Below are 16,907 nucleotides of genomic sequence, written 5' to 3'. Positions count from 1 at the left end.
AAATATGACAGGAACTATGCAAAAAAAATCATTATATAGTGGTGCAGCTTAGCTAAAATTTCCATAACAATCTTTCAGTTTGTGATAAAAGCATGAAATGTGGCACACATATTCTAAATGAACTAATATTTATTTTCAGATATGGAGACATCCTGGAGCTGACCTCTAATGAGCTACAGGGGTCAATAAAGAATTACACAAGGGTCAAACATTAACAATGCTCCAATCATATTGAAAAGTATACTACATTATTTATCTGATTACACAGCTTCCAAAAAGGTATAGTTTGGACTATCTATGACAGAATGTTCTGGAGTTATGGGGTAAAAACAGCAAATATGGCGACAAAGGTCAGTTTAAATTTGTACAGGGGTCAAACGTTAAAGTTGCTCCAATTTTGGTAAAAAAATATGCAAATTCTTGGTTTAGTTAATAGTATTTTAAAAAGGAATAGTTTGCACCATCTGTCACACTTAGTTATCATGTTATGAGGTAACATATGTCACATGTCATAGAATCCAATGGACGTCAACCTTGTTTGACCTTTACTTTGGAGACCAAGCATTCGACATAGTCAAAACTATTCCATTTATTAATCCTATTCACTCAACCAATAATTTGCATCACTTTTTACCAAAATTGAAGTAACTTTAACTTTCACCCCTGTACAAACTGAAACTGACCTTTGTCACCATTTTTGCTGTTTTTACCCCATAACTCCAGAACATTCAGTCATGGTGTTGGGTATTTTCTCCTCCAAACATTTTTAAAACCTTTAACAAGACAAACAGAGTCAAGAAACACCAGTGAGACAGAAAATCAAATATTACGCGCGGAGTGCGGCCAGGCTGTACACCAAGGCTACACTAAAGTCTGGCCTGCTTTTCCGCTCTTTTTATTAAGAGACGCCCTCATCACATAAACAAGAAACTTGTCCTAAGGGTGGGGGTAATGACGCAAGACAAGTTTCTTCCCATAACATAAACGCATACGTCAAGTGCAGCTGTAAGGAAGAACACTTCAGGTCAGCACATCTCGTTCGTCTGTTGCAGGTATCAGCTGTTCTGCATCTGCCTGAAGTGTCCTGTCTTCCACACTCCTTCACACTAAACACCACATCACAATAGTCAAAACGTTCTCTTGCTCCCAGTCGTTAGAGGCTGCGAAAACAAAGTTATGTTATAACAATAAGTACATCCAGTCCTTCATTCCCAGCTCAGATTGACCCCAGAGTGCTAAAACCAAATTGAATTCTCAGGATTGCATTAAGACAGGTGCAAAACAGCACATCTCCGTTCTCATGAGAAAGAAGACAAAGCTAAAACAAGGTTGAATAACACGTACGTTCTCAGGGTGAAGTGCAAACAGCACAACACCGTTCTCATGAGAAAGAAGACAAATGTACAAACGTTTAACAGTGATAACATATATACAAAATCTTTAACATTCCCCTCCTGTTTATCGCCTGTTAAACATACAGTAGGCATCACTCAGCTTAGCACTTCTTTTTGAGATTTTCACTAAGAGGTTCATCATGGTATGTTTTCTCTATAGGCTTACACCCCAGAGGTGATGTCATCATTGTCACCATCATCGGTGTCTGGGTCATCATACTTCCATTGGTCTGGGTACAGGTCAGGAGAGCCATCGTCCTCCTTGTCGTCATCTGTCCCCAGAAGTGGATATGATGCTGGACCCCCTCCTGGTCCTGGACTTATTGCTGTGGTTATCATTCTATTTACAAGGCCTCGGAGACATGGAATACAACAACATCCACACAATGTTAGAATTGCAGCAAATACTGCTATAGACACTAATAGTGAAGAAATCAAAGACCTCCATTTTCCCATCCCTTCCAGCCACCAATCCCAGCCTTCGGTGTTTACTCCACTGTGCTCTTTCATCTTCCTGTTCAACGTTCTCAGCCCGTCAATGGCTTGAGTGAGACTGCCGTCTGCAGCTGTGTTGTTGGGAATGAATGTGCAGCATTGTTCTCCGAACATGGCACAAACACCTCCTTTCTCTGCCAACAACATATCCAGAGCAATGCGATTCTGGAAGGCCATAAGGGACGTGGCTTCTAACTGTGAATGGACAGCCTTAAATCCTTCCTCAGTCCAATTTCCTAATTTCTGTACATTGTAGTGGATGTAGTTTATTCTGTCCACGTTTTTATTAATGGAGCACCACCAACAGATGGAAGATTCGAATCCAGCTGCTATTTGATTAACCAGTTTATACTCGTCAGGCACTCCCCTGGGGACTCCTATTGCGTCAATATATGTTGGATTTCCCACTCCTTTCCAATCTCTTTTCACTCTATGTCTGGCTACGTCTTTCTGCCAATCTTCAGGAATAAGAGAGGCTGCATATGTCGTAACGTCTTCAGGGGTCATGGGTATGGCTTCAACTGGTAACAATAATGATATTAATGCACAATAACCTGACACATTTCGTGGCAGTCTGTCAAAGATTCTGTTATCCCCACACCACCACCATACGTCACTCCTCCCGACAGGTTTGAATGTGGGAGTACTATGGACCACATTCTTACACCAGGCGGTGTGGTTTAAGCTACCCAAAGTCTTACTTGTCCCTGTCAAGTGTACACATGTATGGTTAGCATGCCCAACTTTGCTTGAGAATAAAGGTTTAATCTTAGTCAATTTGGTCACTGGATAGATCTTGTCCCACTTAGAACATTTGTTGTTTGCCGCAATGTATGTCTGTGTCATAGCAGTCAGTAGACAGTCTTTGGGTAATGCTGCCGGTATTACCTGTAATATAGGTCTGGGTCCCATACACACAACACAGTCCTTCTTTGCTGCTAGTCCTGCTTGTTCTGCCATTAAAAGCCAATTGTTATTTTGTCCACTAATTCCTGTAGTTACTAGGAACCAGTCATCTGCCTTCATGTCTTTTGTGCCTTGTACAGACACCCCCTTTGCTTGTATGGGCACCCCCTTTGCTTGTATGGACACCCCCTTTGACGTACTTAAGTCGGTCAATATTGGTTGCTGTACTCTATCTGTTTCACAGAGGAAGAAATGGAAATACGGATCTTTTCCTTGTTTGTATACCCAAAGGAGGAACAACCAACAGTCTCCCTCTATATCAGGTGGGAATATGGTTCCTTTTTCTGTGGTATTCACCACTATAGACAGCTTATCATCTGTTTGATACATTTTGAGACTTTGACTCTGGTACTTAGCCCACTCGGTTTGTGCCCATCTTGGTGTCCATCTACTCCATTCATCGGCTACCAACGTTTCCCATCTCCTATCTTGTTGATCGTTGGTCATATACCATGAGAAACTATTTCCGTAATTAGTCCCTCTGTCACCATCCGGCATTCCATGGATAAGAGCACTATATGGTACAGAGATGATCACAGAAGTATTTCTAGGAATGCAGGCCTGTACACCAAATCGGTATGCATTATTCCCATCACAGCTATGTACTGTGGCATTGATTATCGGACTGGGGTCTTTGTTACTTCTTTTTGGTCTCTGCAATCTGTGGATGTGATCCGTATTATCATGTCCCGTGCTCATGGCTTTTAATAATAATACCAATTCAAAAAAGAAAAGTAGCATAACAAGGACTGTCCGTGGGGTCCAGAAACCCCCTTTCTTTTTATCTTTTCTTTCGCCATTTCTGCACACTACAGCACACCTATGTTCAGAACAGTGGCTTCTTAATGTCTTCTGCTAGCTTTCGTGTCTAACCTGGATCTTAACACCAAGCTCACACACTATTACTAGTCTTGTCCTACTGTTCTTACTGTTTGTCTGTGTCTGCAGAAATGACTTTCTTACAGTGAGTTAAATGAATCCATGTACTTCTTTCCCAATTTTCAAAGCTGTGGGTGTTGTGAGTAGTACTTGATAGGGCCCTTCCCATTTAGGTGAATGCCAGTGTTTTCTCTTGATGCTATCTGCCGGTGGAACGAAAATTGGCTAAACATGCTGACATGACTTGAGAATAATAGTTGGACTCTTCTTATCAACACCAGTCTCCAGGTACCACTTAGGGTCCTCCTGTGGAGAAATGGGATCATCAGTGTTTGGAACTCTCCCTCGTTGTCCTTCTAACATTTTTCTCATGTAATCCGCCAAATTGGCTCCTCAGGTACATCCCAAATTTGTCCATAATATGGCAATCGATATTTTCTGCAAACAATGTTTCATACGGTGTCAACCCCATGGTACTAGTTATGTTATATACATTTTACCAAATCTACACAATGTGTCCATGGTCTGCCTGTTTCCTCCATTGTCTTTCTAAGTCTGTTTTTTACTGTTCCATTCATCCTTTCCACTAATCGGCGCTTTGTGGATGATAGCACAATGATTTTTGAGATTAACCTGTAGTGCTTCTCCTACGTATTGCACTATTGCATTAACAAAATGCGCTCCGTTATCTGAATAGACTGTTTCTGGTATTCCAAATCGTGGGATGATGTCTTTGCATAATGCTTTAGCCACTGTAAGTGAATCTGCACTGTTTGTAGGGAACAATTCTACCCATTTTGAGAAGGCATCAATTATGACTAAACAAAATTCTTCCCTTCATGTTTACTCAGCTGTATATAATCCATATGAATCACTTGAAAGGGATATTGTGGTGTTGGAAATTTACCTCTTTGGGGTCTCAAATTGCCTTGTGAGTTGTGTTTTGCACATATCATGCATGCTCTACAATGCTGTTTTGCATATGCATCGAACCCATAAAGACAAAAAATAGATTGCAATTGCGATATCATACCCCCTGATGAGACATGCGTCACGCCATGGCTCATAATAGCTGCCCATTTAAACATATTTTTGGCAATATGGGTTTCTTTTGTGGTCATACGTACAAGTCATTTGCATACGTAGCGCCTTTAGCTATCCACATTTGTTTTTCTCTGTCTGTTGCCTGCTGTTGCATATCAGCAAGCAGTGTACGACCTATATACAAATCTGGAGTTGTTTCCTGTATAACAAAAATGAAGAAGCTGCTGCTGCCTCTTTTGCTACTCTGTCAGCAAAATCATTTCCTTTTGAAACACTGTCAGAGCCTTTAGTGTGAGCCGCACATTTGCATATAGCAATTTGTTGAGGCAAACTTCACAGCTTGCAGTAGGGCAGTTAGGAGAGTGGCATGAGTCACTGGCTTTCCAGATGATGTCACCATTCCACGCTCTTCCCACAGTTTTGCAAACACATGCACTGTGCTGAAAGCGTACTGGCTGTCTGTATAAATTGATACGGCCGTACCTTGAAACAGATAGCAAGCTGCAGTTAAAGCAAACTAATTCAGCTGCTTGTGCTGAAAATGACGATGGCAATGAAGCAGAATCTAATACTTCTGAATTTGTGGACGACAGCATATTCCAGATTGTGTTTGTCCATAAGCATTTTTGGGGAAGAACCATCCACATACACGATTGTACTGTTTGGGTGGGGTGTGTCCCGGAGGTCTGGGCGTGCTTTGTACAAACTGTTGCTACATCAAGACAATTGTGCGGCTCACCATCCTCAGGTAAAGGTATCAATGTGGATGGATTCATGTTGTACATCGCTCTATCGTAAGGTGTGGCTGTGATAATAGCAAGGACATGCACGAAAGATGTCTTGCTGGGGACAAAAGGCTCATGTTGTCTGCAACAAAAGTGCAGCGAGAGCATGTGGAACTTTCAATGTCAACTGATGGAATAGAACAACATTACTGCTACTTTGAACAGCCATAGAGGCCGCAACAACAGCCTGTACGCATGGTGGTAAAGCACTTGCTACTGCATCCAATTTAGATGAGTAGTAGGCAACTGGCCTCAATTTTGAGCCATACACTTGAACCAAAACACTAGTCATGAACTTATCTTACAATCAACTGTTTGAGTAATGTTACTATAATCTGTAGTGCCAAAATGTGGATGACACTAATGTTTGTTTTACTTTACAAAGGCTTCCTCAGCATCTTTGCCATTCCAACGGTTGACATTGAAACTATCATCTTGTACATCAAATCAGAAAGTGGACTAGTCAACTCTGCATAGCAAGGAATCCATGCCCTGCAGTAATTTGTTAATCCAAGAATGACATCATGCTTTTGGTTTGTGGTTTTGGAGCGTGCAAAATTGCTTCCTTCCTATCAGACAGGATCGTGCGCCCTGTGGCTGATAACTCATGTCCTAAATATTTACTTTATCCCTACACAACTGAACTTTGTTTCTACTCACTCTGTGGCCATTGTCAAATAAGAAACATAATAATGTACTGTGTCAGTTATGCAGTTTTCTCGTGTGTCAGGCAATCAAAATGTCATCAACATACACTAATAGTTGGCTATCTGCGGTGGAACGAATTGGGCTAAACATGCTGACATGACTTGAGAAAATAGTTGACTCTCTGCGTAACCCTGCGGTAATCTGGTGAATGTTATCGTTGTCCTTTAAAGGTAAAAGCAAACCAGAATTGACTATCTGGGTGTACTGGTACAGAAAAAATGCATTATTATGTCAATTACTGAGAAACTATTAGAATTTGGTCTCAGCGAATTTAACAAGGTGTGTGGATCTGGGACCATGGTGCTCTTTTAATCACAGCATTTTACTGCCTGCAGATCTTGAATCATTCTCCACCCACTGAGGGCGAGCCTTTTTCACAGGACTATGGGGTGTTACATGGTGAATCTGGACATGGCACTATTACTCCTGTTAATAAATCCCTATTACTGGTCTGATTCCTTCAATTGCATCGGTTTTCAATGGATACTGTCTTACACATGGTCTGTATTCTGTTTTTGGCCTTATAACTACGGTTCATTTTTAATCAGTCCTACGTCTGAAGGACCTGTTGTCCACAATCCTGACGGTACTGAAGAGAGAAGATCATCTTCTTCAGGACTCAACTGAAACACTCAGGATTGTGAAGTGGACACATCAATGTGTGTTTCCAGCTGTCAGCACCAATGAGACATTAACTGGCACTTTATACAATTTAGTTATGGACTGAACTCCGTTCGTGGTCCACTCTGCTCCAATCAGAGGCTGACAAAGCTGTTATGACTGTCAGTCCCAATTCTTGCCATTCTGTCAAATATGGCTTACAAAGTGACATATGTAATGGCATACCTGTGAATTTCAAATTTCGACACATCTTCAGTGGCGCCTGTTTGTTATGACGGCTATTGAGTTGCCATCATGACAAATCGGTCATTGTCAGTTTCACAGGTGAACATTTTTCAATTTAGTTTCATAGTTCCCCATCCGGACCTGGAGGATCTTTATGCCACATTGTGACATGCAGGTCAGGTGGTGACATCTGTTGTTCAGGATTTTTTAGTAGGCTGCGCTTGCAAGACGACATCTTTACCCCACCTGCAGCATCTTCTTCTGAGATGTCAAATGTATAGTAATAGTGGAATGTGGGTCAGCGCTTTCTTCCTTACTATGTTAACGCCTCCTGTGCGTTCAACAACTAATTTCCCTTGTTCCACAATTATGGACAAGCCCAATGCAGTCAATCCGTCTCGTCTAGGAGGTTAACTGGACATTGTGGCATGCTCAACACTGACCTAGTACACGTCAGGCCAAATGGATTCTGTCAACGTTATGGGTTTGGTGATGGGACGTCTGATGTTTGTCCATTTGCAGAGCGAACCCTAAAGATTTCGTTGCTTAATTTATGGACAGGTATTTTGTCATTACATGTGGTTCTACATGCTCCTGTATCACAAAGGAATGTCACTGGTCGTCCATTACCAACAAAGTCACTTCTGGTTTTGGTACCGGATTTCCCAGCAAGGCCACAGATCCATATCGCAATCAGACTGCCTATATGATGTGGAATCATGGATTATGGATTCTAGTCATTGTGGATACTGTGGCTGAGGAGGATTATTCCGTTGTGGAATTCCTCCTGCTGCTCCCTCAGTAGTGATTCGGACAATTTCTATAATATGTCCTCTCTTCCACAGTTCCAACAAATCAGGGGACCACGTGGTGGCCCTCCCTGTCTGGGCTGCTGTTGTGGTTGCCATGGTCCTTGACGTTGTGGCTGTCCACCTTGTCTATTTTGCCATGCTTTTTGGGGGCGTTTGCACTGCTTCTGCTGTCTTAAGTTACCCTGCTGGTAATTATTTCGTCATCTCCATGTGCTACATACACTCCTTTGTCGCTGTTTCTTGTCTTTTTCTGCTTTAAGACTTCTTCTGCATGACAGCAGTGTGTATGTGTGTCTTCCAATGTGCCTGTAGGCAATCCAATCCATGTTTCTGTATCCAAGCTTTTATATCCTTATTGGAATGTTGGATCAGAGCGTTTTCAATTGTTGTTCATACACAGGTGTTCTGGCAATGCCACTATGGACCCTAAACACATTCTCAAATCTGCACCTAAACTCTGTCCATGGTTCTCCTTCTTTCTGTGTTGTCCTGGTATTTCAGTATAGTTTATCTTTGGTCCTAACACTCCTTTTGCACGTGTAATAAGCTTCCACTCTTGTTTCAAGACTAGATCATCATGTGTCAGTGGTACGCCTTGGTTGATCTGCAGGATTCCAGTCTCCGCTACCTGACTCCATTTAGGGCCACATGCTTTCATCCACACCTGTTGGACTTCAGGTCCATTAAGGTGGTAAGATGTTCTAATGTTTTCTATATCCTGCATAAATCCCTCAATATCGACATGTGGCGATGGTATCATGTCGACTGCTGCTTTGATATCATCAGCATTCCATGTCCGATAAACGAGCATGGTTGGTAGCTGTCCTGCTGTTTCTGCACGAGATTTGGTACTTCTATCATAGGATAGGCACCTCCTGATCACTAGTTTCCACCATGGGAGGGGCTGTAGGCACTTTTGCTTGACTGACTGCGTGTTTGTGGTTTTCTGGTTTTTCTCTCTTTTACCTTAGGTTTTACTGCCAAATCTACTGTGGTGCGGTACATCGTCACCTCTGGTAGAGGAGATAAAGTCTCTTTGCCACCGACGATCCAGCCGGCGGTGATTGTTGAGGCTGTTCTGGCTCTCTGTGCTGAATTATCACATCTTCTTCTGCCTTACCTACAGCTTTCTTTTTTCTTTTGCTTTCTCTAATCGTCGCTTCTCTGCTCCTTTCTGTCTGTTCTCTGCTTCCTCCTCCCAAATGCCACTAAATCTGCCCCTACTTTCTGCATCTTTTTCTCATCACCTTTATGTTCCCGTTCTAACTCCTTCTTCAGCTTTTGTATGCTGATCAGGTTCAGTCGTCCGTCAAAGTCAGTTTTATTATCCATCTCCAATTTCTTTGTTGCTTTTGGATTTTTTGCCTCCATAACTTTCCAGTCGTCAGTTGATAAATTTTCCTTATTTTTAGACGTCTTACCCCCCATTTTTATTATCCCTTGTTACTTTGGACTTCAGACGGGGGCACACCTAGGGTGTTCTAAATCTGAAGTTTTCACACTTTCTTTGGACGTGACAATTAATTTGCCGTCGTGTGGTTGATTCCTTTCACCTCCCCGTAGGAAGCGGAATCACTTGCCTCTGCTTCCACACGCACGGTTGTCACTAACGTTGTCCAAAGTATTACACTTTCACACAGTTATTTACACTGCGCAAAACACTATTTACACCTAGAAACCCCTAATAATCGTACGCGTATTCTTATGTCGGGGAGCTCGCCCTCCCGTGAAATTTAACTAATGTCCTGCCTTAGGGGACTCCGCCGTCCCTGCCAAATTTAACTACTTTTTTACAGTGCACATATTCTACCCGGGATTTCCTTTACGTATTAAACAGAGGAGTCCGTATCCTCCTTCCGGAATTTAACTACTTGCGTCCCTCGCAACCGTAGAGGAGTCCGCCCTCCTTACAGAGTTTAACTGTGTTTCATTAACAGACGATTCTGTATCATCGCTTACGGAGTTTAACTGTTTTATGTGATCACTTTTATCCCCTACCGGTACGCGTATATAAACAGAGGAGGTCCGCACCCTCCTTACAGAGTTTAACTGCTTTGCATTAACGACGATTCTGTATCATCGCTTGCGGAATTTAACTGTTTATGTGATCGATCACCATCACTCAGTACGTTTACAAAGAATTTTACTCACTGATCGACTTCCTGTCTGTCTTCTTCGGGAAATCTCGTCAACCAGACGATGCCAACGGTGGTCGACAATTGCAGACACGATCATCGATCAGACCTTGCACAAGGATTTACGTCGGACTTGACGACCTCCGACGGACAACCTCACGGTGTTGTTGAGATCCCGACGAGCCCCAGTCAATGTTGGGTATTTTCTCCTCCAAACATTTTTAAAAACCTTTAACAGACAACAGAGTCAAGAAACACCAGTAGACAGAAATCAAATATTACCGCGAGTGCGCCAGGCTGTACACCAAGGCTACACTAAAGTCTGGCCTGCTTTTCCGCTCTTTTTATTAAGACGCCCTCATCACATAAAAAAAACTTGTCCTAAGGGTGGGGGTAATGACAGACAAGTTTCTTCCATAACATAAACGCATACGTCAAGTGCAGCTGTAAGGAAAACACTTCAGGTCAGCACATCTCGTTCGTCTGTTGCAGGTATCAGCTGTTCTGCATCTGCCTGAGTTGTCCTGTCTTCCACACTCCTTCACACTAACACCACATCACAATAGTCAAAACGTTCTCTTGCTCCCAGTCGTTAGAGGCTGCGAAAACAATTATGTTATAACAATAAGTACATCCAGTCCTTCATTCCCAGCCAGATTGACCCCAGAGTGCTAAAACAAATTGAATTCTCAGGTTGCATTAAGACAGGTGCAAAACAGCACAATCTCCGTTCTCATGAGAAAGAAGACAAAGCTAAACAAGGTTGAATAACACGTACGTTCTCAGGGTGAGTGCAAAACAGCACAACACCGTTCTCATGAGAAAGAAGACAATGTACAACGTTTAACAGTGATAACATATATACAAAATCTTTAACACATGGATAGCCCAAACTATACATTTTGGAATCTTTAGATCACACAAATAGTGTGGAATAGGTTTCAAATGATTGGAGATTTTATATTTTGACCCCTGTAGCTCATTAGAAGTCAACTCCAGGATGTCTCCATATCTGAAAATAAACATGAGTTAATTTAGAATATGGTGCACATTTCATGCTTTTCACAACTGACAATTGTTTTAGTTATCTGCTGCACTAATAGGAACTATACAGAAAACAAAAACATTACAGGAATATCTAGAAAAAATATCAGAGGAACTATGCAAAAAAAAAAATCATTATAGGAACTATTCAGAAAAAAAGAATTACAGGAACTATACAGAAAAATATGACAGGAACTATGCAAAAAAAAAAAAAAACCATTATAGGAACTATACAGAAAACAAAAACATTACAGGAACTATACAGAAAAAAAATATGACAGGAACTATACAGAAAAAATATGACAGGAACTATGCAAAAAAACCATTATAGGAACTATACAGAAAAAAAAACATTACAGGAACTATATAGAAAAATATGAGAGGAACTATGCAAAAAAAACATTACAGGAACTATACAGAAAAATATGACAGGAACTATGCAAAAAAACAAAAAAAAACATTATAGGAACTATACAGAAAACAAAAACATTACAGGAACAATACAGAAAAAAATATGACAGGAACTATACAGAAAAAATATGACAGGAACTATGCAAAAAAACCATTATAGGAACTATACAGAAAACAAAAACATTACAGGAACTATATAGAAAAAATATGAGAGGAACTATGCAAAAAAAATCATTATAGGAACTATTCAGAAAAACAAATTACAGGAACTATACAGAAAAATATGTCAAGAACTATGCAAAAAAAAAATTATAGGAACTACACAGAAAAAAAAACATTACAGGAACTATACAGAAAAAAAATGATAGGAACTATACAGAAAAAAACATAACATTACAGGAACTATACAGAAAAAAACATGATAGGAACTATACAGAAAAAAAACTATGACAGGAGCTATGCAAAAAAAATCATTATAGGAACTGTACGGAAAAAAAAACATTACAGGAACTATACAGAAAAAAACATGATAGGAACTATACAGAAAAAAACATGATAGGAACTATACAGAAAAAAAACTATGACAGGAGCTATGCAAAAAAAATCATTATAGGAACTGTACGGAAAAAAAAACATTACAGGAACTATACAGAAAAAAACATGATAGGAACTATACAGAAAAAAACATGATAGGAACTATACAGAAAAAAACATGATAGGAACTATACAGAAAAAAACTATGACAGGAGCTATGCAAAAAAATCATTATAGGAACTGTACGGAAAAAAAACATTACAGGAACTATACAGAAAAAAACATGATAGGAACTATACAGAAAAAAACATGATAGGAACTATACAGAAAAAAAACTATGACAGGAGCTATGCAAAAAAAATCATTATAGGAACTGTACGGAAAAAAAACATTACAGGAACTATACAGAAAAAAACATGATAGGAACTATACAGAAAAAAACATGATAGGAACTATACAGAAAAAAAACATTACAGGAACTATACAGAAAAAAAAACATGATAGGAACTATAGAGAAAAAAAACATTACAGGAACTATACAGAAAAAAAACATGATAGGAACTATACAGCAAAAACATTACAGGAACTATACAGCAAAAGCAAATGTTTTATTGTGATGAAGTTGATGTATGTGTGTTTGCGTGTGCGTGCAGCACCAGGCTAAGATCCGCTCCCTGACCGATGACCTGCAGCAGGTGGAGCAGAAGAACAGGAAGCTGGAGGAGGGTCAGGACGCTCTGATGGAGGAGGTCACCAAACTGCAGGCTCAAGGTGAGAGAAGACACCATTGCCATGACAACGGGAAGTACCACTCCCATATCTGGTCATGTTGACGGGTGTCAGCAAACCCAGTGGTGGACTCTGAAACGGTAACGGTTCTGTGGGACCGTCAGCACGTCCAGAACAGATTCACAAACAGAACACGGGACTTTGGTGGTGTGTTCAGGTAAAATGCACGAGGTGACTGTGATGGACAAAGAGAAGGAGCACATGAGCCGCCTGAAGGATGCTGTGGACATGAAGGTAAACCAGCAACAGGCGCCCCCTGGTGTCTGAAATCTTCATGAACGAAAACGAACAGGTGTCAGGTTTTTTTTTTTTTTTGCTCTTGTTGAATGATGTGATTAATTACAGGAGAACTGATCGCATCCAGCTGATTATCTTCAAAGTTTTTGCAAAATCTGCTCTTTTTTAAAAGGCTTTAATTTAAAAAATACCACCCCCCCCCCCCAAAAAAAAACAAACAAAAAACAAAATGACACCTGGAAACAACATAAGCAATGAAGGTTTTGTGGACTGAATCCACTGGTCCACAGAACAGCTAGTCATCCTGTTTTGTGGACCAAATGTGACCTCTGGCACATTGACCTTTGACCTCTGCCGCCCAGGCTCCGCCTCTCTGACGTGTTTATGTTCTTCCAGAGAACCCTGGAGGAGCAGATGGAGAACCACCGCGAGGTTCACCAGAGACAGGTGTCCCGCCTCCGCGACGAGATCGAGCTGAAGCAGCGACTCGTAGACGAGCTGAAAGAGTGTGTGAATAAAACCTTTAGTCACCACCTCATCTTTTTGACATCAGACCGCTGCCACACACAGAATCAGCACCAGAATGTTTGTAAAATTCCTCAGAGGCCTAATGTGTGACGCACTGTTTGTTGTATTTGTGTTTGTTTTTGTTTGATGTGGTTTTTGTTGTTTGTCTGATGTCTGTTTGTTTGTTTTTTATTTGTGTTTGTTGTTTGTTTGCTGTGGTTTTCATTGTTTGTCTGATATTTGTTGTGTTTGTTTTGTCTGTTTTTGTTTGTTTTTGTTTGTTTGCTGTGGTTTTTGTTGTCTGTTTTTGTTTTTGTCTGTTTTTGTGTTTGTTTTTTGTTGTTTGCTGTGGTTTTCGTTGTTTGATATTTGTTATGTTTGTTTTTGTTTTTCTGTTTTTGTTGTTTGCTGTGGTTTTTGTTTGTTTTTTGTTTTTGTCTGTTTTGTTTGCTGTGGTTTTTGTTGTCTGTTTTTTGTTTTTGTCTTTTTGTGTTTGTTGTTTGTTTGTTTTCTGTTTTTGTTTGTTTGCTGTGGTTTTTGTTGTCTGTTTTGTTGTTTGTTTTTGTTTGTTTGCTGTGGTTTTTGTTTGTTGTTTTTTGTTTGTTTGCTGTGGTTTTTGTTGTCTGTTTTTTGTTTTTGTCTGTTTTTGTGTTTGTTTTTTGTTTGTTTGCTGTGGTTTTCGTTGTTTGTCTGATATTTGTTATGTTTGTTTTGTTTTTCTGTTTTTGTTTGTTTGCTGTGGTTTTTGTTGTCTGTTTTTGTTTTTGTCTGTTTTGTTTGTTTTGTTTGTTTGCTGTGGTTTTTGTTGTCTGTTTTTGTTTTTGTCTGTTTTGTGTTTGTTGTTGTTTGTTTGCTGTGGTTTTCGTTGTTTGTCTGATATTGTTGTTGTTTTTGTTTTCTGTTTTGTTTGTTTGCTGTGGTTTTTGTTGTCTGTGTTTTTGTTTTTGTCTGTTTGTTTTTGTTTGTTTGCTGTGGTTTTTGTTGTCTGATATTTGTTGTGTTTATTTTGTTTTTCTGTTTTTGTTTGTTTGCTGTGGTTTTTGTTGTCTGTTTTTGTTTTTGTCTGTTTTTGTTTGTTTGTTTTTGTTGGGTTTTGTTTGTCTATGTGTTTGTTTGTTTGTTGTGTTTTGTTTGTTTGTTTCAGTGTGATTCAGGCTCTGCGATTGGAGCACCAGAAGCTTCAGTCCGACTTTGACAGACTAAAAGCTGAGGAGCAAATCAAAGACCAGAAACTCCACAAACTCATGTGAGTTTGATCCACCGGGGGGCGCTGCCGCGGTCAGACGTTGTTCTTCTGCAGTAACATAAGATCCTGAGAGGGGCGCACTGCTGTGTTCTGCTCCTCAAACAATCAGTATTTCAAATAATCATTTCAGTCACAGAAAACACACAAAGAAAACATCAAATTCTGATGTCTTTTTAATTGATTTGTAGTTTTGGTTTGGAGCTGTTTTCAGTCACAGTTCACACGGCTCTCAAGTGTTTTGGAATCCAGTGCTAAACTGGTTTTTAAACTGCCACAGAAAGGAATTAAATGAAACATACTTGCAGGTTGTTCTTCTTCTGTCACCTCTTAAGTACCTAACACAGCACGTTTTGGTCAGATTTGTAGAATCTTGGACCAGGAAATTGGGCACCAGGAGCAGATCTCACAGCCTTCCAGTAGTTTTTGGGATCTGGTAATGTGGAGTTACGTCAGGATGGCATCGGTGTAAAACCTGTGCCAAATCAACATGCAGGTCCACTCAGATCTGCTGTGGTGACCTCGAGTGAAAACAAGGGAGCAGCCAAAAGGACTTTTTTATGTATCAGGTATCTAGAATCATGCTGCCACCTAGTGGTGGAAAGCATAAATTCTTATATTGTTGTGGGAGAAAATTTTGACAGAATAAAATTCTTGGGGAGAAAAATCTGAATGAAATATGTTCAGAGCCCTGCAGCAGCGACTCCTGCAGCGGCGACTCCTGCAGCAGCGACTCCTGCAGCAGCGACCCGTGCAGCGGCGACTCCTGCAGCAGCGACTCCTGCAGCGGCGACTCGTGCAGCGGCGACTCGTGCAGCAGCGACTCCTGCAGCGGTGACTCGTGCAGCAGCGACTCCTGCAGCAGCGACTCCTGCAGCGGCGACTCCTGCAGCGGCAACTCGTGCAGCAGCGACTCGTGCAGCAGCGACTCGTGCAGCGGCGACTCCTGCAGCGGCGACTCGTGCAGCAGCGACTCGTGCAGCAGCGACTCCTGCAGCAGCGACTCCTGCAGCGGCAACTCGTGCAGCAGCGACTCGTGCAGCAGCGACTCGTGCAGCAGCGACTCCTGCAGCGGCGACTCCTGCAGCGGCGACTCCTGCGGCGACTCGTGCAGCAGCGACTCGTGCAGCGGCGACTCGTGCAGCAGTGAGTGTGTTAACTGTGCCAGAAAACGACATTGTTAAAAACCACTCAGAGTTTTCGCTGCACATTTCCCTCCATATCTTAGCATTAGCACTGGCAGCTAACAGTGATGAATGTGGTGTTTCAGGGCAAAGACCATCAAGAACACAGTGTCAGTGAACCTGGAGCTGACAGCCGAAGAGTGGAAGAAGAAATATGAGAAAGAGAAGGAAAAAACCAGGAGCCTGAACGTTGTGATCCAGAAACTGCAGAACGAGCTGAAACGCTGGAGAAAAGGTGAGAAAAGACAAAACCCAAACATTTATTCACAGAAAATATGTGACATGGAACAAAATTATGAGCCTATACCTGCATAAACCTTCAGTCTGTGAGCCTATACCTGCGTAAACCTTTAGTCTGTGAGCCTATACTGGTGTAAACCTTCAGCCTGTGAGTCTATACCTGCGCAAACCTTCAGTCTGTGAGCCTATACCTGCGTACACTTTTAGTCTGTGAGCCTATACTGGTGTAAACCTTCAGTCTGTGAGCCTATACCGGTGTAAACCTTCAGCCTGTGAGCCTATACTGGTGTAAACCTTCAGCCTGTGAGTCTATACCTGCGCAAACCTTCAGTCTGTGAGCCTATACCTGCGTACATTTAGTCTGTGAGCCTATACTGGTGTAAACCTTCAGTCTGTGAGCCTATACCGGTGTAAACCTTCAGCCTGTGAGCCTATACCTGCCTAAACGTTTAGTCTGTGAGCCTATACCTGCGTAAACCTTTAGTCTGTGAGCCTATACTGGTGTAAACCTTCAGCCTGTGAGTCTATACCTGCGCAAACCTTCAGTCTGTGAGCCTATACCTGCGTACACTTTTAGTCTGTGAGCCTATACTGTGTAAACCTTCAGTCTGTGAGCCTATACGGTGTAAACCTTCAGCCTGTGAGCCTATACCT

General features: G+C 41.3%; 1 protein-coding gene across 1 annotated transcript in view; it reads left to right on the top strand.

Moving 5' to 3' along the window:
• Positions 1-16,907, top strand: part of LOC117525278 (kinesin heavy chain-like) — a 79,146-nt gene that overhangs the window by 35,882 nt on the left and 26,357 nt on the right. Inside the window, exons 16-21 of the mRNA XM_034187119.1 lie at positions 12,707-12,824; positions 13,000-13,076; positions 13,476-13,585; positions 14,731-14,832; positions 15,527-15,975; positions 16,090-16,248. Of these exons, the coding sequence (XP_034043010.1) occupies positions 12,707-12,824; positions 13,000-13,076; positions 13,476-13,585; positions 14,731-14,832; positions 15,527-15,975; positions 16,090-16,248 (1,015 nt within the window). The remainder of the gene's footprint in view (positions 1-12,706; positions 12,825-12,999; positions 13,077-13,475; positions 13,586-14,730; positions 14,833-15,526; positions 15,976-16,089; positions 16,249-16,907) is intronic.

The sequence above is a fragment of the Thalassophryne amazonica genome, chromosome 14 (genome assembly GCF_902500255.1).
Source record: "Thalassophryne amazonica chromosome 14, fThaAma1.1, whole genome shotgun sequence".
Taxonomy (NCBI): Eukaryota; Metazoa; Chordata; class Actinopteri; order Batrachoidiformes; family Batrachoididae; genus Thalassophryne; species Thalassophryne amazonica.
This window is presented reverse-complemented; position numbering and strand designations above follow the sequence as displayed.